Source organism: Oryza brachyantha, chromosome 2 (assembly GCF_000231095.2).
Source record: "Oryza brachyantha chromosome 2, ObraRS2, whole genome shotgun sequence".
Lineage (NCBI taxonomy): Eukaryota > Viridiplantae > Streptophyta > Magnoliopsida > Poales > Poaceae > Oryza > Oryza brachyantha.
In genome coordinates, this window is record NC_023164.2 from 21,416,838 (window position 1) to 21,442,108 (window position 25,271).

Consider the following 25,271-nt stretch of genomic DNA (forward strand, 5'->3'; position numbering starts at 1 on the left):
TCTTATCCCTTTGAGTAATTGATGGTATCCTTCTGTTGCTTGATTGGCAGCAAAAATTACATGGCCATACACATTGAGTCATGAGATTTTTTTCCTTCTGCTTGTGTTTTTATGAGATGGGAGATTGGGAGTGGTTGCCCAAAGTGGATGGGGGTAAATAGCATATGGATTTTGATGTGTTTTTGGCCTTATGGCATGTGATTTTCCATGTTCGTCACATAGATGTTGTTATGGCATGAGACTTATGGATTTAAAGAAGTTGGATGTAATTCTCAATTACTCTGTACCTTGGTTCACAAAATTTGTAGTAACATTTTTTTGCTAGAACATGGTGCATCATGGCTTTTTTGCATCGCTATAATTTCTGGAAAAGTCTGTATTCTTTTTGTACGAAGATTGTTTTATCAACTGCTTAATATTACAGCCGTAGCTTTATTTATCATAACACTACTTACATTAGGTGGGTAATTTTTTCAGGTTGAGATTTTTTTCTCTGTCAAAATTTGATCTTATTTTTGTTATTTACTAGCTCTCTGGTTTCTATTTCTTAATACCAACCACCTATACTTGCACAATATGTATATTAAAATTGCATATAGCTTAACATATAGTTGCATAATGCTGAAATATGCAAATTTAGCATAAATGAAATGCAACTGCACCGTATATTATGCGCTACCATAGTTTTTATAAGTCTAGCTTAGGTGAAGATTATTTTTTTACTAGTTCTGTTCCTTTTTGTTTGTCACCAAGCACTATTCATGTGCAACTCTCGAACATATGAATCAAATTTTAGTAGGCAACTAGAGTTGCAATTTTAGTTATCTCTAAAACCCCTTATTTTCAAGTATCTACAACTTTAATTGCATAGTTCTTATCCTAGACTTGCACTGCCTAGTGATATGCAAGTTATATATCTATAAGTAGTAAGCAAATCACACGAATTAACTACAGATCTTTGTAATGGATTGTTCTGTTACTCTATTCATGGCTTTCACTGCAGTTTTCTTGGGACTAGAATTAATTGCATTATTTTTGCTTGGAAATATTTCTATGTTATATTTGATATTGACTGAAGTTGTTAACAATAACATCTTGTTGCACTGGTGTATTTTTGTAGAATGGCAACCTCCTACACTACTAACCGGTGATGAAGAACATTTGCCGATGAGCATACTATCATCATCGAATCGATGGATAAGATGATATGAAAGCCGGAGGAAAATATTGGTGTTTGGATTATAAATTTTGTAACTATTGTTAATTCACTAAGTACTCGGATTCTATGGTGGCCATTGTGGATATGATGGATATTTTTATATGTGAAGAGATGTTGGACTGAGCAGAGCCTTGCGTAGAACAATTAGCTCATTTTGTATTCAGATCTGTTTTAACATGGTCAGGATTTGGTGAATATCTATTATCCTAAGTGTTCATAATAATTTTAATTGTGTGTGTTTCAAACAATTTGGATAGAAAGACAAAGTCAATTGAACGAAACAAAAAGTTATCTTGGAAATTCAATGGAACCAAATCCTAGCTTAATCATAAGAAAAAAAATAGCATAAACTAAAAGACAAATGACTATAAAAACTAAACCCAATAGTGCTACCGGACCTCAGAGCAAAAAATAAAGCCCAAAAAAGCTCCCACTGAGGTGGAGATCCTTCAACGTGTTTTGATTAAGCCAGAAGCTAAACCAAAGAAAAAAACAAAGCCAAAAAAAAAACACCAAAAGCTCGTACTTAAGAGAGCGCATACTGAGCCCAGACTTTCTTTTTCTAGACCAAAAGGCCCAAAAAAACACCAAAAGCTCGTACTTGAGAGAGAGCGCATACTGAGCCCAGACTTTCTTTTCTAGACCAAAAGGCCCAAAACTATAGTAACTCACCAAAAAAAATCGACTGACATTTAAGTGAAAAGTCAGTCAGCTTTTAAATAGAGGACAGTCCCAAAAGAGAAACAAATCCAATACTCTCTCTTGGCACGTAACTCTGAACCCTCGCTTTACATTGGAAAAAAAAGAATGGTAGCGCACAGATTTTTCTTTGATTCCATGTACTTAGAAAAAACCATTACGAAAGCACAGGCTTCTTCAATCTTCAGAGAGATGAGATCAATGCCTCTGCAGCTGCTCCTGCTGCTGTTGCTGCAAGCTGACGAGCTTGTGGTAGGCGCCGCTCCTGTTCTCGATGAGCTGCTGGTGGGCTCCCTGCTCGATGATCTTGCCGTCCTGCAGCACCGAGATGACGTCGGCGTTCTTGATCGTGGACAGCCGGTGAGCCACCATGACGGTGGTCCGGTTCCGCATCACCCTGTCCAGCGCCTGCTGCACGACGCGCTCCGACTCCACGTCCAGCGCGCTCGTCGCCTCGTCCAGGAGCAGGATGGCCGGGTCCTTGACGATGGCGCGCGCGATGGCGATGCGCTGCCTCTGTCCGCCGGAGAGCTGCACCCCGCGCTCCCCGACCTTGGTCTGGTAGCCCTCCGGGAGCGCGCTGATGAAGGAGTGCGCGTTCGCCAGCTTCGCCGCGTCGATCACCTCCGCCTCCGTCGCGCCGTCCTTCCCGTAGAGGATGTTCTCGTAGATCGTCGTCGCGAACAGCGCCGGCTCTTGCTGCACGAGGCCAATGTGCTTCCTCAGCGACTTGAGCTTCACCTTCCTGACGTCCCTCCCTGCGACAAACGCATCAACGCCACACGGCTTTGAGATTTTTTTTCCCCTCACGATGCAGAGCAATTCGTCACTGAAGCTGTCATCTTTGTGCAGGAGATACCGTCGATCAAGACTTTCCCGGCGATGGGGTCGTAGAAGCGGAGGATGAGCGACAGGACGGTGCTCTTGCCGGAGCCGCTCATCCCCACGAGCGCCATGCTCTTGCCGGCCTTCATAAGGAGGTCGAGGCCTTTGAACACGACCACCTCGGGCCTCGCCGGGTACCGGAACTCGACGCCCCGCAGCTCGATCACGCCCTCGACTCTCTTTATGTCGTTGCCGGCGTCGATCAGGACGTCGGTCTTCCTGTCCAGGATCTCGAACACGGAGGACACCATCTGGTTCCCCTTGATGATGTCCGGCGCCATCGCCAGCGTCTCCCCCATGGCCAGCGCCGTCACTATCAGCACCATGAAGGACTTCATAACCGACTTGAAGCTGGCCAGCTCCTTGCTCATCAGCTCTGAACCATACCTGAATTCCAATTAAAAGCTTTCAAATGTTACTACTGAACACAATTTTGGAGTGAATTTACTGCGTTCCATAGCACTGACCATAATGCCAATGCGTAGGAAGAGAAGAGGAAGAACTGTGAGACTCCATAGAAGAGGCCGGCGCCCTGGCCTCGCCGGAATGACCGCTTCGCCGGCTCCTTCAGCTCGTCGGCGTAGAGCTTTATCACCTTCTCCTCGGCGCAGAAGGCTGCCACCGTCCGGATGTTGCTCACCGCCTCCGCGGCCAGCATGTTGGCTTTCAGATACGACTTGCCAAGGTTGCCCCCGTATCCTTTCATGAACATTTTCTGTTGCATCACGAATCAAGATTGTGAATTTGATCGAGATTCAGCAAGGAATCGCATGGTCATCTAACAAAATTCCGTGTGCGTTAGCCGTTAGTGCGTACCTCGCTGATGTGGCCGCTGACCATGAGTGGATAGGTGGCGAGAACGACGAGCGTGATCCGCCAGTTGATGATGAAGGCGATGATGAGCGACGTCACGATCATGCCGACGTTCTGCAGAAGGATGGTGGAGCGGTCGACGACGATGGTGCGCACGAGCGTGGCGTCCGTCTCGAGCCGCGACGACAGCATCGAGCTCGTGTGGCTGGTGTCGTCGAACCACCCGATCTCGTTCCGGAGGATGGCCGCGAACATCCTCTCCCGGACGCGCAGCGTGAGCCGCTCCCCCATGATGCCGAAGCTGAGGTGCTCGATCGCGTGGAACACCACGGTGAGCACCGCGCCGCAGCAGAAGAGCACGGCGATCTTCCGCACCTCCCGCCTCGTCGTCTCCCACCCCATGTAGTAGGACACCAGCGCCTGCGTGACGCCGAGCGCGAACAGCGGCATCTGGGAGCCGGCGACGAACGCGCTGATGGTGCCCGACACGCCGAAGAACCAGTCCGGCCGTATCATGGAGTAGAGCTTCTTCATCGACACAGGCTTCCTCTTGTGCCCTTCCTCGTGCGCCTCCACGGTGCCGCCGTACCGGCTGACCGACTCCTTCTCGGAGCGGAAGCTCCCACCCATGCTCGTCCTCGACAGCTCCCTCGAATACTTGGAGCTAGCAATTAGTAAGGAAGCCATGATCATTTAGCTCGCGGTGACCACCACTTGGAAGTTGAAATTTTGACATACCTTAGTGGTCGGCTGATGCTGGCGCTGTCCGACAAAGATTGCTTGCTCTGGAGCTGAGCCGCTTCCTGCAGTTGGATCAGCGAGGCGTAGGCGCTGCGAGGGTTCGCCATCAGCTGCTCGTGCGTGCCGGTCTCGACGATCCTGCCGCTGTCCACGACGGCGATCGTGTCGGCGTTCCTGATGGTGGATAGCCGGTGCGCGATCACCACGGTGGTGCGGCCGACCATGACGCGGTCCAGCGCCTCCTGCACGCTCTTCTCGGACTCGGCGTCGAGCGCGCTCGTCGCCTCGTCGAGGAGAAGTATCGACGGGTTCTTCAGTATCGCCCTCGAGATCGCGATGCGCTGCTTCTGCCCGCCGGAGAGCTGTATCCCGCGTTCGCCGACCTGCGTCTCGTACCGGTCGGGGAGGTGGTTGATGAAGGTGATCGCCTCCGACAGCTTCGCCACGTGGTTGATCTCGTCCATGGTGGCGTCGCCCTTGCCGTAGAGTATGTTCTCCCGGATGCTCGTCGCGAACAGCGCCGGCTCCTGGTTGACGAGGCCAATCTGCTGGCGAAGCCACTTCACGTCGAGGTCCTTGATGTCGTGGCCGTCGAGGAGTATCGCGCCGGTGAGAGGCTCGTAGAACCGCTCGATGAGCGAGACGACGGTGCTCTTTCCGGAGCCACTGCCGCCGACGAGCGCGACGATCTTGCCCGCCGGGAAGTCCAGGCTGAACCTGTCGAGGATGACGACGTCCGGGCGGGACGGGTACGCGAAGCGCACGTCGCGGAACTGGATGTGGCCGTCGACCGCCGGCAGCGTGCGTCCCACCTTGGAGCTCGCCTTATTGACGGTGCTCCTCTCGATCATCTGGAAGATCGGGTACGCCGCCGTCCTCGCCCGGAGGAACGTCGATATGTTCGGCGCCGCCTGGCCGAGGGAGCTGCATGCACGATACACATTCCAAAGCATTGGCCAATCATGAACGGGCGACATGGCCGTGGAATCCCCAATAGTCTAATGGCTGATGTATACACTCACAGGCCGGCGATGACGACGTTGAGCATGGTTGTGAACGACTCGCCGCCGTTTGAGATGTTCTTGTGGACGACGACGCTGGTGAACCAGACGAGCAGCGCCCAGGAGAGGAAGAGCACCGAGTGCATGGACCCGAGGCCGAGCCCTTTGGCGAGGCCGCCCCTCTTGCCGTACTTGTACGTCCTCAGCAACGCCTCCCGGTACGACCTCACCGCCTTCTCCTCGCCGACGAACGCCTGCACCGTCCGCACGTTGCCGATCACCTGCACCGCGGCGGGCGTCAGTACGCCCTCGAACAGCACACGCGTGGTCGATCGGAAAATCGAAGGGAATTAAGGCATGATCGAGCGACCGACCTCCTCTGCGATCTCGCCGGCCTTGACGTAGGACTTGCGGACGCGCGCCATGAGGCCGATGGTGACGTAGGCGTAGATGCCTCCGGCGATGGCGATGAGCGGGACGATGGCGAGGGTGACGAGGCTGATCTGCCAGACCTGCGAGAAGCCGATGGCGAAGCCAGCAAGGAACCGGCTGATGTAGTGCATGAAGTTGCCCACCTGCAACGCGCCATGAACAACACCGCGCTTCGTCAGCAAAAATGCAAGCACACTGCACACACTTGATAGTGCAATGGATTGGTCGTCGCCGTGCACCGTGGAGAATCTTGGCGACGGCGTCGTCGCCGGCGGCACTCTTCGATTTGGGGATTTCGAATTGAGCCTACTGGGCTTCAGAATATGGGCCAGTTTTGGGCTTATATTTTGGGCCTCAAGTTCTGTCAAATAGGCGTGCAACCTCTTTAGTGAACTGGGCCGTTCAAACTAGGAAGTGAGCTAAATTATCACCTCCTCCGAATAACTTTTGCATTCTATCTCATTTTTGTCCCCACCGTGCCAGAAAGCAAGCTCCATCTGGTGCAAGTGTTCCACCAGCAGTACAGTTGTACAAAGAACAAACAAGATGCTTATTGCTCTAAGTACCTAGAGGCTAGAGCTGCCACCATTCATTACACACCCCTATATTCATACCCATGTCATTTGGGTAAGATATTGGTAAAGAATAATTACTCATTATAATTCTGGGTACAGGCACGACATTACCTATTTTATCCACTTTATTCATACTTATTTAGTATGTATAAACTCAAATATAAAATTTATAAACTTATTTTCATACTATAAAAATTCTTAGATTTGTTTAAAATTTGTTGGAATGAGTTATTATTTATAAGAGCATCTTTATGTAAATTTTGATTCATTTCTATATGTGGAACCCACGTATATTTCTTGGGTTATTTAATACCCTTCCTAGTATCAGGTCTAACCGCAACTGTGTTACTACATCACAAACTAGCATTCACATGCTGATTTAGGAGACCCCAGAAAATGAATGCACTTCGCAGCTTGAATGAAAAAGACCATGCTTGAAAGATAAAACAATGGTTATTTCAAAGAAGTCGAAACCTACCGCTAATAATAAGCACATATTTCTAGTTTAAATTTAAACTAAGTTATAGTTATTATAGGACGGAAGGATGGAGGGAATAGTAGTTAGCCTTTGCTATCAGGGTAACTCTCCGATGCATTTTACTTGTACTATTATACTATCAGTAGAAAAAGGTACTGTGTATGTTGGTAATTACTTGACTAATAATATTTTGTAATTTTATTTTTTTCAATAAAGATCACAATAAAAAGGACGATATTACCCTTTAAAATTTCTTAATCATAGTCATAGGATAAAAGTAGATCAACAGTATAGACTGAATTCTACTATCAGTAAAATACATCGGAGTCAGCCACTTCCTATCAAAGTATCTTTTTTCATAACTGAAGAAGTATGTCTCCGAAAAGACAAGTTCATGCATCTCAGCGTTCTCGCCTATTGCTCATATTTGGAAAGTTAAGGTTACCGAAACAAATACCAATGTGGCAATGTCCAGTACTCCAGTGGAACTGGAGTAATGATCTCGATCGTGATTTGGTCGCTAACATAGCTGGCTCCATACGCTGGAGTGGTCGCAAAAAAAAAAAATAGTGCAACGGAGTATCATATCCCTTAAATAACCACTTGATATACCTAGAATTGTAGTGTATGCCGTGCCATATGGCAGGCTGCTAGCCTCTATCGAAATAGACGGTGGCTGAAGACAACCATTTATTGCGTGATTTATGTCAATCCTGAGATTATTGTCACCAAGACTCATTTATATCTCAGCGATAGTACAGTAAACGTACATACATGTGCGTTTTATATGTAGAGATGTAGAATATGCTACAACTACTTCAGGGGAAAAAGAACCCCTACCTACGTACTACAAATATCGCTTTAATGTTTATGATAGGATGATGAGGCACAGTATTGATAGCACTGTTTTCCTTGGCTAATTTTCATATTGTTTTCAACCGGAACAAAATTGAGCCTGCATCGTTTACAAGTGGCACAAAAATGAGCCAGATCAAACGTACATGCAGATGCTATAGTTGATGGGTATACAATTCATTACACGTTTCACTCTTTTGAAACAGATGGATTTAAAATGATCTTTAAGCGAAATGAACTGCTACTACAATCCTACAGAAATTACCCGTATCTTTTTATAGGATTTTAATATTTCCTTCACGGTCTTCTAAATCCTTTCAACACTATTTTATACTACAATATATATAACTATCAACAAACATATTATTTTATTGAAATATATTTCAAGATTAATCTATACATATAATATCATGCTTCTAAAGTAAATACCCCCTCCATATTTTTTTATATGACGCCGTTGACTTTTAAATTTGCGTTTGATCTTTCATCTTATTCAAAAAATATAATTATTAATTATTTTGTTATAATATGATTTATTATTATAGAAACTTTAAGTATGCTTTATAATTTTGCAGGTTTAGATATAAATTTTGAAATAAGACGAACGGTCAAACGTAGATTCAAAAATCAACGGTGTTATATAAAAAAATATGGAGGGAGTAGTTTTTAAGTTGTTATTCTTATTTAAAGTTCTAAAAATTTGACTTATCAAAAAAAACAAGCATTATGGAACCAAACTATCAACTAGCTAAGTTCTCGTAAAAGTAAAAAAGTTATCCACTCCAAAACAGGACTGAGATAATTTATAATATTCACCTTTTTCGGTTTTCTCTTATTCTATTATATACCCCGTTGTAACACAAGGGGATCCACAGAGCCACATGGCATGCATGCTACCGGTCATTAATTCGGGTAGATGTCCAGTAGCATTATGATTGGATCGACAAAGAAAATCACATCGAAAAATCGATGGGCAAAATTAAACAAATCGTCTAAACGCCTAACGCATTACGGCAAATTACTGCAACACTTCACATACAAAAAATTTTTTAGCCTTAACTTTTATTTCACTAAGAATTTATATATAAAAGTTTATTTATAAATTAATTTTTATTTATAAATATATCGTGGGACAATAACCCTCCTCGACTCAAACGGAGCTAACGTTAAGATTGGACAAACCTACGTACGGGATCCATTGGGTGGATTCGAGCTATTGGATTGAATACCGATGGATCCCAATAGCTACTACCACTAGCTAGCTAGAGCTGAATTCAAACACAGTTAACTCGAATCGATCGAAGAGTATGCGTACTCTACTCCTGCTACTGTTTCGCAGTAACTCCAGAGTTGAGCAGGCCAGCGAGGTGGCGAAGGCTGTGAACGATCTACTGCACCCGCAACGCCTTCAATGCCCCTCACCAACCCTAATAACTTCCCGGCGCCGCCCTGCCGGCCTATCGACTCCTCACCGGGGCCGTCCTCCTCTCCTCTCCCTGCCTACCGGCGTTAATCTCTTCCTCGCCGAATCTCCGGTCGCTCGCTTTTCCCCTTCCGCTTCACGTGAAAACGCTCTGTGTGTGCGCCAATGGCGTGCGTATGCAGCGCGCGGCCCGGCCGGCGGGAGGAAAAAAAAAGGCAGCGCGCGCGGGTTGCATGTTTGTTACACGCCCGTGGCGTGCGTGCATGGTGATGTTAAGGGTGCTTGTGTGTGTGTGTATGTATGTCAGTATGTGTGTACCTTCTCGGAGATGGCGTCCTGGACGACGAGGATGTCGCTGGTGATGGCGTTGATGACCTCGCCGGTGGAGGCCTCGGTGTCGAAGACGGCGATGTCCTGGTCGAGCATCGACCGGAGGTACGCCTGGCGCATCTTCGCGGCCTGTCGCTCCCCGGTGTGCATCCAGCAAGCCACCTCTGCACGCATGCGAGCCACCGATCAATTACCACGTACCACCGCGCATGGATGGACGCATGCACGCACGCACTGCTGCGTGTCGGGATCTATGTGTGCATCAGGACGTATACACGTACCGGTCCACGACGAGAAGAGTATGACGACGCCGAGGTACACGAAGTCCAGCGAGTACTGCGTCCACGGCGCACGATGCAAAGTAAGCGAACAGAGATCGTGACATGCACGGTGCAGTACATATGCTCGTCCGAGACAATGGAGAAAAGGAGGCTGTGAATGGGTGGATGGATCGAGGTGCGTATATGTTACCTTGGCGACGCGGCCGGAGACGGTGGTGGGGAAAAGGTAGGCGAGGCCGATGATGTTGATGAGCTTGCCGAAGAAGATGAAGAAGACGGGCACGGAGGCGCCGTGCGCGCACGCGCCCAGCGAACCCATCGCCATCAGCACGTAGTCCCAGCGGTCGGCGAACGAGAACAGCTTCAGGAACGGCACCTTCTCCGCCTTCACCGCCGCTTCCTTCTCCCCCGCCGCCTTCTTGTCACCGCCGCCGCTCCGACGATGATCCTGCTCGCCATGCACCGGCGAGCTCATCTTCGTTCTAGCCACTCCAAAGTCCCCCCCCCCCCCCCCCCCCCAACAACAACGTGATGACCGATCGAGGCCGGCGGCGTGCTGGTTCGACGATCGATATCGCGTTTGTGTGAGTGAGCCCAAGACGCCGGGCGCCTGCGTGAGGGGGAGCGAGGTGGCCGCGCGCGCGGCTTTAAAGACTACAACTACACAGCTCGTCTTGCTGACTTCACTCGGCTGCCGTTGGAATGGTGGCCGTAAACGTGCCCCGAAACTTTTAGCCGTGGCAGCAAGCAGCCCGGCCGCGTCGCGTGGTGGTAGAGCAACTGATCAGCAAGACTGCGGCCGTGTTATTTGTTTTAGTAATTGGCACATAAAATATATCAATAGATTAGTGCATAATTAATTAATCAGGTTTGCTATTTGTCAATCGTTTGAGAACTTTTATCTATCAATCAACTTTTTTGTCCATTAGATTTGTTTCAAAATTTATGCTTGTTCACATGCTACTTTATTTGTTTTCTTGAATTCAATTCGAGGCCATGTTTAGGGGTTGTTTAGATGGGGCTAAACTTTTTAGCCCCATGTCACATCGAATGTTTAGACATTAATTTGAAGTATTAAACATAGACTAATAAAAAAACTAATTTTATAAATAAGTGTTAATCCACGAGATGATTTTTTAAAGCCTAATTAATTCATAATTAGAGCATGTTTACTGTAGCATCACATAGGTTAATTATGGATTAATTAGACTTATTAGATTCGTCTCGCGAATTAGCCCAAGATTATGGATGAGTTTTTATTAATAGTCTACGCTTACTATTATTGTCTACACATTCGATGGGACATGGGGCTAAAGTTTAGCCCCTTGTCCCAAACAGCCCATTAGTTCTTAAATTTTTTTCCAAAAACATCACATCGAATATTTAGACACCTAAATAGAGCATTAAATATAGATGAAACGAAAAACTAATTGCACAGTTATATAAGAAATTGTGAGATGAATCTTTTGAGCCTAATTAACCCATGATTATCCGTAAATGTTACAGTAACCCACATGCGCTAATGATGGATTAATTAGGCTCAAAAGATTCGTCTCGCGGTTTCTAGGCGAGCCGTGAAATTCGGTTTTTCATTCGTGTCCAAAACCTCTTCCGACATCCGGTCAAATATCTGATGTGACAATCCAAAAAATTTTAATTTCTCCGACTAAACACCCCTTGAACCTCTAACATATTTGATTGATGGATTAAGTTTTTTTTTTAGCAATGACCAATAGGTGTCTCCTTGATTAATTATTAGTTATAAAAACTTAAAGATACAAATTTTAAAATAGTTTTTTTAATAAATTGTTATGTTATGCCTCAAATATTTTGATTTTAGTTGTAGTACTGGTCCTAACTAGTCCTATTTAATGCCTATAAATATAGACCACTCTTGTACGTGTAATCTCATACCGTTATTAGTGGATTTGTCTTTCGTGGTTTTTTTTCTCTATCTTAGAGAGATTTTTCATGTTAAATTCTGACTTTGATATCACTTGTTAGGAAAATTGAGACACAACTCTCGCATAAATTTTTAAATATATCACTTAGCAACTAAATAAACACACGGAACTAGTTTGAGAAGAGAGGGTAAAGAATGCGGCCTGCGGGGGTCAGATCGATCGGATGGGGTTGGTTGGTTAGGTGGTTAATGTGGCGTGCGAGGTTTGAGATTCGCCTAGTGCGAGAGCAGCCGCTTGGCTCGATGGGTGCTGGCCCGCTGCTGGTGCTGGGCAAGTTAAGTGCTGCAGTAAAGAGCGTTTGTCCAAATGCTGTTGTTGGATTTGACTCGAGAGATCAATGCATTGGCAGCAAGCAATTAAGTACGGTAACTGCCGTGAGTTTACTGGATTGACGGCAAGCAGTACTGGTACGGAGTAACGGAGTGGAACTCTAGTCTTTTCACATTGCTGACGCTGAGGTTGATAAAGCCAAAAGTTAAATTTTTAATTTTTAATTTATAGTTGACTTTAAATTTTTTTATCGTAATTTGTTTTTAGATTAATAAGAACACATATATAAAAGTTTTATCATGAATTATTTTTTGTTTGTAAATAACCTGTTTGACATTTTACCTAAAAACCCCCAAAAATGAACCCCTTTGCTTCTTGTGGCAGTTAATAGTATGAGATTAACAATTTTACATAGTATAACAGGGCGCTAGGAAACCGATGAGTGGACAATGCGCGCTTTGATTTCATCTTCAATTTGGTCAAGAGTCAGATTTGAGCAGAATTGGCTGGACACGCATTATGGTTTCACTTTTACTTATGCTTATACGTCAAAATTTAAATTTAGAGTTTACTCTATAGTTTTTATTGTAGTTTATTTTCTATGATTTACTTTTTAGATTATTAAAACTACATACATAAAATTTTTATATGTACAATATTTTTTAATTATTAATAAAATTTTCATTTATACTTACAATAAGAAAAAGACGGGGCTGCAGTTATGTCATTCTGCAGCCGCTTGTACCCGTAACGGTCTAACAGAACTGAGGCCGCGTTAGTTGGTGCATGGGTAAGTTAACTTACCCTGGCACAGAAAACATAATAGATTAGTACATGATTAATTAATTATTAATTATTAAAAAAATATAAAATATATTAATATGATTTTTTAAAACAATTTTCCTATAGAAAAGTTTTATAAAAAATAAATTATTTAGTAGTTTAGAAAACGTGTACGCGAAAAACGAGTGGTATAAGTTAGCTAAAGGAGGGGGACGAAAGCGGCCTGACTGATTCACCGTAGGTCACGAAATCAAGAGATGCCATTCAGCCCGCACCTTGACCTACCTTGTCTCTCCAGTATAACATCAACGTCGTGCAATGAAGTTACCTGGTGATAACATGAAGAAAAGGCTAAAGTGGCACTACTAGTAGCAAGGTGCATTGGTACTTTAGGCCTGGTTTAGTTCCTAAATCTTTTTTCAAAAACATCATATTGAATTTTTAGACATCTAAATAAAGCATTAAACATAGATAAATCAAAAAACTAATTACACAGTTATGAAAGAAATCTTGAGACGAATCTTTTGAGCCTAATTAGCACATGATTAGCCATAAGTGCTACAGTAACCAACATGTGCTAATGATAAATTAATTAGGCTCAAAAGATTCGTCTCGCGGTTTCTAGGCTAGCCGTGAAATTCGTTTTTTCATTTGTGTCTGAAAGCCCCTTCCGACATCCGGCCAAACATTTAACGTGACACTTTTTCTAAAAAATTTTTCAATCTAAACAACACCTTAGGTTCATCGCGATGAGATCAACTTTTTGCATCAGAGGTCATAAATAGTCTGAGAACAGAACGAGGGACATTCTTGCAACTGAAATGGCCCCTAACTTTATCATGGGTTACTACAAAGAATCGAGCATGCTAAAACTAAACTGAACCGATCAAGCAGGAGCCTGCCCTACTCAACAGTATCACATACGCATGAGAAATACTGCCTCACATGCCATGGTCTGTCCATAATTCTGTATGCAGAAGCAGGGCAAACGCCAAGAGGCCTTTATTTTCACTTGATCTGACACCGGAGCAGATTCAACTTGAACTTAAGGGGTATTTAGATTGAGAAAATTTTTGGGAGAAGTGTCACATCAAATATTTGACCGAATGTTAGAAGGGGTTTTCGGACACGAATGAAAAAACGAATTTCAGGGCTAGCCTAGAAACCACGAAACGAATCTTTTGAGTTTAATTAATCCGTCATTAGCACATGTTGGTTACTGTAGCACTTATGGCTAATCATTGACTAATTAGGCTTAAAATATTCGTCTCAACCTTTCTTCCGTAACTTCATTTATATTTAATGTTTTATTTAGGTGTTTAAAAATTTGATGTAATATTTTTTTAAAAAAAAATTAGGAACTAGACAAGACCTTAATGATATGTACCGATGCGAGGCCTTAAATGGCCACAAGGGGAAAAAGGGGTGGTTTAAATGTGGAAGGAAAATGCAGTTGAGAACGAGATAGATGGGGAGAGGAGGATCATGCCCTGAAGGCGACAGGTAAATTGCCCGAGGTCGGCTTACGTATACCGATCCTGAGCGCAGCTACAACGCGAACGTTCCGTCTTTTGTTCACGCTTACAGCTAAAAGCTAAAATTTAAAATTTTGATTTGAATTTTATTTCATGGTATTTTACAAAAGTTTATTTTTTATATTAACTTTTAAATCGTTAGAAATACATATATAAAATTGTTATTTATAAATTATTTTTTATAAATATACCGAAACAATAATCCCAACATGACAGGAGTAGACCGACTAGGGCTGTCCTGATCCGAAATATGCATTGAAATTTCATTCTAAAACTTTTTAAAACTAGAAGATAAAAATAAAATTATATCAATTCAACTAATTGAGTCCTATGTTTGAAAAAAAATTGGCTCCACCACTGCCAACATGCTTGGGACTTCTGCTGGGCGCAGCAACCAACATACAAACATGCTGATGTGAGAAATGCTCAGTTGCGATGGACACGCAACTGAGGCCCAATTTAGTTCGCAAAAACTTTTCACAAAAAATATTCAATTGAATCTTTGGACACTTAAATAAAATATTAAATATACATGAACATTAAAACTAATTACACAGTTATACGGGAAATCGTGAGACGAATCTTTTAAGTCTAATTAGGACGTGATTAGCCATAAGTGCTACAGTAACCAACATGTACTAATGACAGATTAATTAGACTCAAAAGATTCGTCTCGTGGTTTTCAGGCGGAATCTAAAATTTATTTGTAATTAGAGTACGTTTAATACTTTAAATGGGTGTCCAAAAACTTAATTTGATGTTTTTGCAAAATCTTTTTACAAACTAAACGGGGCCTGGTGGTTAGGGCTGGATAACGAGCCAGCTCGGCTCGTTAAGATAACGAGCTGGCTCGGCTTGGCTCGTTATCGTAACGAGCTAAAAACCTGGCTTGGCTCGTTACAAAGCTCGAGCTGGCTCGTTAGGCTTGTGAGCCATGTATAAAAAGTGAATTTAAACAATTTTTCAATAGATTATACAAGCAAATTTTCAGTTCAAACATAAAAATCATATGAAATTTTATCTAAATATTAAAGTTTGAACCAACATATCACATGGTGAACCTATGAAGTACTGAACACATGCATTCTGGGGTGGAATCAATGAACGCCGGCGAATCGCGTGTCTTTGGTATAGCTCGTTAGGCTCGCGAGCAGCTCACGAGCTAGCTCGAGCTGGCTCGTTATCTCTAACGAGCTAAAATGTTAGCTCGACTTGTTAGAAAAATAAAACAAGCCGAGTCGAGTTTGTCACAAGTTAAACGAGCTAACGAGTCACGAGCTTTCTGTCTACCCCTAAATTGACGCCAATAATAGTGTCTCGTTTTCCTTCTCCGTTCTCTCCGGTTTCCTTTTTGTTTCGATCTCAAATCTCCACGTAACCAGACGGTGACGCGCGCGATGCGCCAATTCAGGATACGCAACTACCGTTGGGGATTGGTGGTTGCAGAAAGCTAGACGGGAACGGGAAGTTGTCACACACCCAAGTGTGCAAGATGCCACTCTCACCGTCACCGAAGTACACCGCCCGCCCGTCCGCACTGCAACTTTGCAAGACATGCACAGTGCTGGAAACTGTAGGCGTATTAAGAGCAAAGGACGGGGTCAATAATAGTGCACGGACCCGTTTCCACGTCAAAAATAAATCATAATACGGCTTGATGCCCGTCAACTTAAGTGTTGGCCGAGTAATTAATGGGTACCAGCCAGCCAACTACGGCCTGCAGTCTGGAAACACAGTTTCTGTCCCATACCGAATACTTCGGAAAGTGTTAGAAGAAAGACGAGGTAGGGATTAGGGAGAGAGCTTGAGAACCAGGATAGAACGAGGTGATGGCCTGATGGGGGCGGTTGTTCGTTTTTTCGGAAAATAAAAACTGCATATTTATAAACAGAAAATAGTTTATAAAAAACTTTTATATACATGTTTCTAACGATCTAAAATTAAATGTTAGAAAACAAACTATAATAAAAAAACTCAAAATCTAATCTAAATTTAAGGTTTAAAATGTGCTACTACAGTTCACTAGCGCAGCATGAACCTTGAAACAACAGTACTGAAGCGCTGGGGACCAGCATTTGCTACCAAGGCCCAGGATCAGTCCATTATGAAGCCCAGGCTGCCCAGCCCAGGTAGTTGACTCGGAGAAGAATTTTTTTATTTATATATTTATTTTAAAAAATATTTAATAAAAATATTTTCATTTTCAACATTTGCGGTGATATATTCCTAAAAATGCGCTTATAGTGGGTGGTAATCCTAAAAAAACACTCCTAAAGAACCGTAAATATGACGTGCAGCCATATATTGATCGGTGTATAAAAAAAATTGCATTTGGACCCCTTAACTCTCTCCTAGAGGGCAGAAAGGGTCGAAACACCAAATTTCAAATATAGTTTGGCACATATTGTTTTTATAAATTTTAAACATGTCATATGAAGTCAGATTGGGTCAAACCATATACCAAATTTGAAGAGCTTGATGAGATATACAACTTTGTAGTTGTCAAAATTTTCATTTGAAATAACTATAGATCCATATCTCAAATATATTTTGTTAGATCTATGTTTCTGTTTCAAAAGCTCTCCATTGGAGATAAGCTATATACCGGAGTTCCAGATCTCGACAAGATCAATAACTTTGAGTTGATTATTTTTTCACTTTAAATTATTTGAGGTTACTAGTGAAAACTATCATTAATTTTTTTTTTGCATTTAGGCTCTTCCTACCGGTTTTTAAAATTATTTATGGTGTCAATAGTATTACTAGTATCGTAGTATTGAAAACTATCATTCAAACAATATTTGTCTTTGCATTTATACTCTTCCCGCTGTTTTTTGTTGCTATAAAACTAGTAATGCTTATATGATACTTAAATAATTTTAAATGAGAAATCAATCCGTTACAGAGTTGTATATATTGTTGAGGCCTACAACATTTATGTAGAGTTAATCTCCATCGGTCGATTGTTAGAAACATAGATCTAAGATTTTGCCAGAACACAATGAAATTTTGTAATGAATATTTGGTCCTCCAAATGTTTTTAAATGAAAATATTATCAACTACAAAGTTCCAGTTCGCGTTGAGCTCTAAAATTTTAAACAATTTGGCTCAACTCGACCTCATATAGTCATATGACATGTTAAAAAATATACAAACAATATATATAAATTACATGAGAAATTTTATAAATTTTCTTCTACAACGATGAATATACGAACGTAACGTCATTTTTACCTAAGGGCGTTAGGTACTCATAGTCTTTTTCATTAAAAAGCGCTCTCCTAGATAGCGTTAGGACTTAGGAGTACTTTATACTGCAAATGTATGTAGAAAACGAAAATACATTTTTTATTTTTAAAATAAATACATAAATACAAAATCATTGGAAGGCCAGCTAGCAGTTTGGTCAAGCTCTAGTGACATATGAATCTCAGGGTGAGGATCGTAATCGTATAGAACGTTTCGATGTGTCCTTTTAAACTATACCGACAGAGAAACTGTTATTTTTAAAAGGTAAGAGTAAAAACCTAGAATAGCCATAGGGAAAAAAAAGAAAAAAGCAATCCCTTAGCAAGAGAAACTTGCCAAGCATCTCAAGGGATAAAACACGATTAGATCATTCTAGTGTAAGATTTTATTGTACAGTTTTTTATAGTGCCACGTCATCGAAACATATTTGAATGGACGAATAAAACAAGTGCTAACAATACAAAAATTTCAGTTCACGGTTTCATATAACAACATATCACTTATACGTTGCATCTAAGTGACTAATAAAAGTTGGTTAAATACATGGAGATGAAACAAATTACCATGAGTGGATGTTTCAATTCAGTTTTATGGTTCAAGTAACCGTGTACATCAAGATTCATATCTTAAAATTCAACTCATCTCTTTTATCATAAATTTCATATCATTTAATAAGATTCAACCCAAAACTTTTGGTGAGACTTGCCTTGTTACCACCACATAAACAAATCACAACTCTAACCAATTAATAGCTACATCGACAGATCCAAATGTAAAATATCCATTTAGAGTTTGCCGTAAAGGTGTCACAGCGACCCCGACTTTACAAGTAAAGGTGTCACACCGACCCCAACTTTAAAAAACATATGTCATAGTTATCGAGTTTGCTGTCTAACGACATAACAACACTAATTCTACGAAGATCACATTATTACTGTAAAAAACATCGTTATAATGAACGAACAATGCCAACTTCTTAGAGCATCTTCAAGAGAATGATCATCTCACCTGTCATATTTAAATTTGATAATTTTACACAAAAATGTCCTCCAAGAAAGTGACTATTTGACTTGTCTTGTTATTTGAATGGCTAAATTTGAGTCCTTAATTAGCAAATCTGATAACTTATTCTCCCACTGGTAAAATTGCTATCCGTGAGTCCCACTTGGGGGAGACCCCATGACATTCTTCACTTGGTAGGATTTGAAGAGTAGGGATGGATAGTCTCTTTAAGATGCTCTTAAAATTCAAGCTGCCAAAACTAAAATAAATAACTAAATTTTAATTTAGAGGGTCAAAATTTAGCCATTCTGTTTAAGATGCTATTAGACATTAGCCTAAAGTAGCCATGAAGGCAACAACCTCAGCGCACATGCTAGACCGTCGGTAAGGTTCTTTTCAATGCGTTTACTTCACAATCGTGGAAAGAATTAGCAGGGTGATTTCGTAACTAGAGTATCAGACACCCGGGCGCGTTAAACTAACAAGACAAGTAAGTTGTCTTTCTTTGCCCTCTAACGAAATAACGGCAGGATGATTTCATAGCCTGTGGTACAATACAATACAATACAATACTATACATTGTCTTGCTCCAGTTTCAGCATGACATCACCCACACCATCGGCTAATCAAATCGAGCGGCATGCTGATTCGGAACGTATGGCGCAATTAAGCTGTTTTGGCCCACAGACAGAACTGAGAATTGTAGAATTGTAGATGGAAGAGGCAGAGCAGTGCAGAGATGCTGCTACAGTTGAAATGTTCCTACTGCTAGCCACGGTTTACGAGCTACTGCCAGGCGGGCGATAAAATCACGGTAACTGTCCTAGATTTAAATGGATTTTATTTTTTTTAAAGTTTGATCAAATTTAGTATGATTTTGCACCTTTTAACCATGGTTATCGCGTGATTTTCGCCGGTATCACTGGCGTGGTAATACTTCTGACAGCCTCTGGTCAAGAAAAAAGAACTTAATAACGAAATCTGAACCACCCTTACAACTGAACTGCTATAGTTTTAGCGGTCAACGGGAATTCAGAAACGCCATGGAAAAAATCAACGGTAAAATACCGTGGGATATGGTTTGTGTAGCCTCTATCTTTTCTCTTATTTATATTTAAAAATTAAAATTAAAAATAATTTAGAATTAATATTGAGATTTTTATCGTATTTTATTTTTCTATTTTAGATCATGAAAAACACTTATATAAAAGTTTTATCGACAAATTATTTTTAATTGTTAATAAATAGTTTTATTTGTATTTTATAAAAAGAAAAACACGAGGCTTGCCTGTTCTCGAGAGATTGCGGCGGCTGTGCAGCAGCAGCAAACGCAACATAAGGTCCTGTTTAGTTTTAAAAAATCACAATTTTTGGACATCTAAGTAAGCATTATATATACATGAGTATTAAAACTAATTACATAATTATGAAAAAATCGTGAGACGAATCTTCTGACCCTAACCGGACATGATTAGCTATAAATGCTACAGTAATCAACATGTGCTAATGATAAATTAATTAGACTTAAAAAATTCGTCCGGCGGTTTCCAGATAGAATCTGAAATTTGTTTTATAATTAGACCATGTTTAATACTTCGAATGTGTGTTAAAGATTTGATGATGTTGTTTAAAAAAATTTTACAAACTAAACGAGGCCTAATTTGTGTTGCTTCTAGCCTTCTACTGTAGCTGCAGACCAGCCACATGTACTCATCACGATCGAACCAGGCCTTTCTACAAAAGCGGCCAACGGCTGCATCTTCAACTGCAATAGTTGAAGTACTAAAGAATATACTAGCACACAAGTAACCCTTTAACACATTTTAATAATATTACATGGGAATGTTCCTACAATTTTCCTTCGCTGAAAGTCAATGCAGGATATATATATATATATATATATATATATATATATATATATATATATATATATATATACTCCTTCGTTTTTTCCCATGATGCCATTGATTTTTTTAGATATATGTTATGTGAATTGTCTTATTTAAATTTTTTATATAAATGTATAAAATTATAAGTCATACTTAAAATGCATTTAGGCCTTGTTTGTTTCCACTTAGGATTAGTGTAAGCTGGATATTAAACTAGAGTACTATAAGCTGGAGGAGAATAAGTTATAATCCGTTTGTTTACCAGATTATTGGATAGACTAGATTACTAGGTTTGCATGGCTAAAGTTCGTAATGCTCTCAACTATTTTAGGGTAAGCGGTGACAAGGTGCGTTATTACGTCCAAATGTCAAAGGACAGTGGGTCTTTAGCCAACCAATAATCTGAAAAAAACACCTATAAAAGTGTTTTATCAGATTATAGAAATCTAGCTTATAGATTATAATAAGTTATCACAATAATCAATAATCTATCGGTTTGTTTTAGATTATTCCTAATAATCTAGATTATAATAATTTTAAGTGAAAACAAATATAGCCATAGTAATACATCAAATCACAATAAAATAATTAATAATTATATTTTTTATAAGAAGAATGATCAAGCGTAAATATAAAAATCAACGTCATTGAATAAACAAAAGCAGAGAGAGAGAGTATTATTTTAGGGATGACAAGTTGTAGAAAGTTTCGAATCAACCTGATACTGGACCATATATAGATGACAGGTTGAACACAAAATGGAACATTAAGATTATCAACCAAACGTTTCATTTATACAGGGATACTGTTCACTATGATTTTTTTCGAATCCACCCCTTCGGAGCGCACTGACTGACCACAGGAAAAGGTCAGGAAAATTGAAGGAAAGTTTCCTCCATGACTGATTTCACGGGAAAACATACTAAAGAAACCATCCGCTCAAATCTCATTTTTATTTTACTTTGCGTCAATGGAGCAATAAGCATCTGATAAGCCACGAAAGAAACCATCCGCTCAAATCTCAATTTTATTTTACTTTGCGTCAACGGAGCAATAAGCATCTGATAAGCCAAATCTTTCATGCGCACATCCCTATCTTCTTTCATATCCTTTACGTTGTGCACATCCGAACGATCCCATCTCCTATATTACTATGCTTCTCAGTCCTCCATTTTTCACGTGAATTCCTACCGTATTTCCATATTTTTCATATTCAACGTTTTTCCTATTCGATGTTCTGAACGAGCCCTAAAAGCGTGCATAGGAGGAACTATATTTTTAGTTACTAAAGAAATAGGCATCCTAGTTCAACTCAAAAGGACTCAAAACCTACCACCGCACACCAACAGAATTAGTATCAGTTCCTTACTTCTCTAACAAGCAAGATGGGTACTTGATTTTTCCTGTTTCTACTTATGATTTTCTTAGGTGGACTTAACTCCTTTTATAGATGAGCTTGTCTTATGCTTAAGTATGTTAGCATTGTCATGAAACTCCATATGAAGGGCGTGAAATTAGTATGTATATGCTCTCTGCAGCAAATAATTGACAGAATAGCAATAGTCCAACAGCTTAGAAGTTTGATACTCTAGAGTATATCTTAGAATCCTTTTTGTTGATTAAATAGGTCAATAATTAACTTAAAATTATAATATCATACTATCATATGACATAAAAAGAAAATCCAGCGAGTATGCAAGTACTACACACTTTCCTCAATTTTTAGCTATTGAGGAAATTTATTAGCATGTACACCTAAGATAAAACTTGGTATCAGTATCCAACAAATATAAAAGTATATCTAAGGGTGAAAGCTACTTCACTAAAGGATTGGAATTACAAGTATGTCAAGCTACATGGAGCCCCGACGATGGATGAAAATTCTCATCAACTCTATAATTAATTAAAATGTAAAATTGGCCAGAATAAGACCAGAAGAACATAATCATCATCAATGCTAGGCAACTTACTTCTTCCAGGGCTACATCATGAGGCTTGATAAATTAACACAACAAAATTATCTCATCATCCAGTAGCAGAAAACTGGATGTCGGCATCTCGGGAGGCCTTTCTGAGCTTCAGTACCCTGCGCCGGAACTTTGCCTGCTCGAGGCCGTCCATCGAAGGCACAATAGTCATCATCTCCAACATTGGTGTGTTTTTGAGCAGAAGCTTAACCAGCTCCAATCCACTCTTGCTCTCATCAATGTACACCATCCTAACGGCCCTGAGATGCCTCAGCACGGCCCCTTTACCGCCCAGAACACCATGGTATGATCCATCATCACTGCCTCGTCTCCGCTTGCATTGCGATGGCTGGAGCAAGAAGAAATCACCAGATCACCTCATCAGCACTGTGCCATTGTTTGCTGAGAAAGAAAGAAAAAAAGCAGACCAGCGAAAAAATTGTATCTCACCACGACAGATACCGAGAGTTCTTCGACATTTTGGCAATTCGCAAGCAACGGTGCGATGGATGCAGCACCTTCTTCTCTCCTCTCTATTACGCATGCCAACTGCCTAACATTATTTAGCCGCACCTTGGACCACTCCTCGGGACGTGCAAATTGCTTCAAATTATTCACAGCTTAATAATTAGATTCTCACAAACAAAATTACTTCACCAGATCAAGAATATATGATATACCTCAATGCACCAGGGAGAAAGCATAAGGCTATGCACATTCCCAACCAAAGTAAGAAGCTCTCTCAGATTAGGCTCCTGGAGCTTGACCTGCGGCTGCTTAATGGCAAGAACGACTTCTTCTAAAGAATCGACATTGTCGATAATGTGTCTGCTTGCCATTGCACCCGAGTAGTGGAGGGTGCGCAAAGCAGGCATATCGGAGAAGGCAATAGAAGACTGTTGTATCCAAGAACAGTCCGTGATGGCGAGGGAGCAAAGCTGCATTGAGCCGGCTAGACAGAGCGCGCCAATGCGACATTTTTCGAGGACCAGATAGCGGAGCTGTTTGCAGTGTGAGAAGAGGTCTGCAAAGAAGTTGTCGCCAGCAAGCGTAATGGCGGCGAGGTGGAGGTGGGACAACCGTGTGAGCGAGCGGAGAGACGGGAGAGGGTGGGCGTAGTGGTCGAGGCGCAGGGTGAGGGACGTGAGGTTGGTGCAGGCGATCAGGGAAGGCGGGAGGACGGCGAGGCGGGAGCGGGGGAGGTGGAGCTCCAACTGTTCGACCCCGCGCACGGCGGCGGCGGCAAGCCAGGAAGCGAGGTGGTTGGCCGCGGAGGCGGCGAAGGCCTGGTCGAAGAGGCCGTCGAGGGCGAGGCGGATGCGGCAGAGCGGGTGGTGCGGCCGCGAGAGCGCGGCCGTGGCGGCCGCCGCGAATGCCGCCCTGCGGCGCGGCGCGGCCGGGAACGCCGCGGCGAAGTCGAGGTCCAGCACCGGCGCGGCCGCCGCCACGCCGCGCCACCGGCGGGAGATGGCCGACGCGGCGACCGCCGACCTGAAGGGCAGCTTGGACACGATCAGCCCGAGCACCTCCTCGGGGAACCGCTCGAACGGGTCGACACCTCCATCACCCCCGTCCCCACCGCCGCCGCCGCCGTATCCCCCGCCGATGGTGGGGTACGCGCGCGCGTAGGTGTACCCCGCGGCGTGGTGGGGTATCAGGTGCTTGGTGCGCATGGCCGCCCCTCTCAAACCCCCTCCCGTCCCCGGCCTCCCTCCCCCCTCGCGATTCGCAGATCAGTTCCTTTCCTTTCCCTTCCCTTCCCTGGAATCGGAAAGCCCACGCGACGCGACGCCGGTGGGAAGGTAAAAGTACAGCGCAAACAGGGGAAGGAACCGAAAGCGCAGGCAGCCGACCCGCGGTTTTGATGGCCTCTTTCCGCGGGTGCGAATCGCGAGGGCCGCACAACCCCGCGTGCCCCGCTGATACCGTGGGCGTGGCGGCGGCAGTACGCGCCTCCTCCTGCTGATGCCGTCGCTGCCGTGCCGTGGACAAGACTCGGCGACGCTGCAGCGTGCCCGGTTCTACTCTGCCCGCTCGTCGCGTGATGCGGGGGGGTTTCTTTCCTTTTTGTTTTGGCTCGATCGATGGGTTTGGCTCCGCGTGGCTCCGTGGCTTGGCCGCTTGGCGCTCGGGGTGCAGTTGCCCGCTTTCCGTGTCGTGGCCGCCGTCTTCGGAGTAAACCCAAGTGGTTTTTGATGACACGTGTGACCTGGGCCTTTTGGCGGAGGCGATGGGGACGGTCGCGCGCTGCCCACGTTTGGTTCTGACCTGGTTTTGGATCGGTTTGGACTCTTTGCATCGGCCAGGCCAAGTGGATCGCCAACCGAACTTCTTCTGCGCGAGAGAGAATCCTTTGCCTTCAATGATCAGTAATCCCTCCCTCTGTTTTTACTCATGACAGGGGAGGTGATGGAACAGTAAAGCATCCGTGGTCCACGCACCACGGCCGTCGTACGAAGGATTGGAGAGATCGTGGAGCTGATCTGGCGTCAGAGAGCACAGAGTGTACTTTGTTTTATCGTTGAAGTAGTAGTAGTTGCCTGACATGTACTAGTAACGCTCGATTAGGCATTTGGGAGTCTCTTGCTGCCTCCTTGCCTAGTTCCAGTATTGAATCCTTGTAGCCTCTGTTCAGTTCTCTGCTCATGTCAAAGGACCAACCTGTACTCTTGCTCTGAATCATCTAACAGAGCAGCATCCGAACAATGCAAAAGATGTCAAGCAACAGTTTCTCATGATCACTGCAAAGCTAGAGTTGACCTGCCCAAAATTTTTTCCCCAATTTTTTTTACATTGAATCGTTAGACACATAAATAAAACATTAAATATAGATTAAAAAATAAACTAATTACATAGTTAAGAGGAAATCGTGAGACAAA

The 25,271-nt window shown here is 42.8% G+C and overlaps 2 protein-coding genes across 2 annotated transcripts; both read right to left on the minus strand.

The window, feature by feature from the left end:
* Positions 1-1,582: 1,582 nt before the first annotated feature.
* On the minus strand, positions 1,583-10,238 carry LOC102722930 (ABC transporter B family member 2-like). The gene is made up of 10 exons (XM_006647657.3): positions 9,923-10,238; positions 9,733-9,787; positions 9,440-9,615; positions 5,733-5,933; positions 5,380-5,639; positions 4,355-5,281; positions 3,620-4,280; positions 3,271-3,518; positions 2,778-3,190; positions 1,583-2,676 (listed from the first exon to the last, which is right to left on the minus strand). The coding sequence occupies exons 1-10, from the start codon at positions 10,205-10,207 to the stop codon at positions 2,117-2,119; spliced, it is 3,786 nt and encodes a 1,261-aa protein (XP_006647720.1). The 5' UTR covers positions 10,208-10,238; the 3' UTR covers positions 1,583-2,116.
* An 11,830-nt stretch (positions 10,239-22,068) lies between these two features.
* On the minus strand, positions 22,069-24,238 carry LOC102722653 (F-box/LRR-repeat protein At3g59190-like). The gene is made up of 3 exons (XM_015833215.2): positions 23,073-24,238; positions 22,843-22,995; positions 22,069-22,741 (listed from the first exon to the last, which is right to left on the minus strand). Exons 1-3 carry the CDS (start codon positions 24,063-24,065, stop codon positions 22,451-22,453), a joined length of 1,437 nt encoding a protein of 478 aa, XP_015688701.2. The 5' UTR covers positions 24,066-24,238; the 3' UTR covers positions 22,069-22,450.
* Between the last annotated feature and the right edge of the window lie 1,033 nt (positions 24,239-25,271).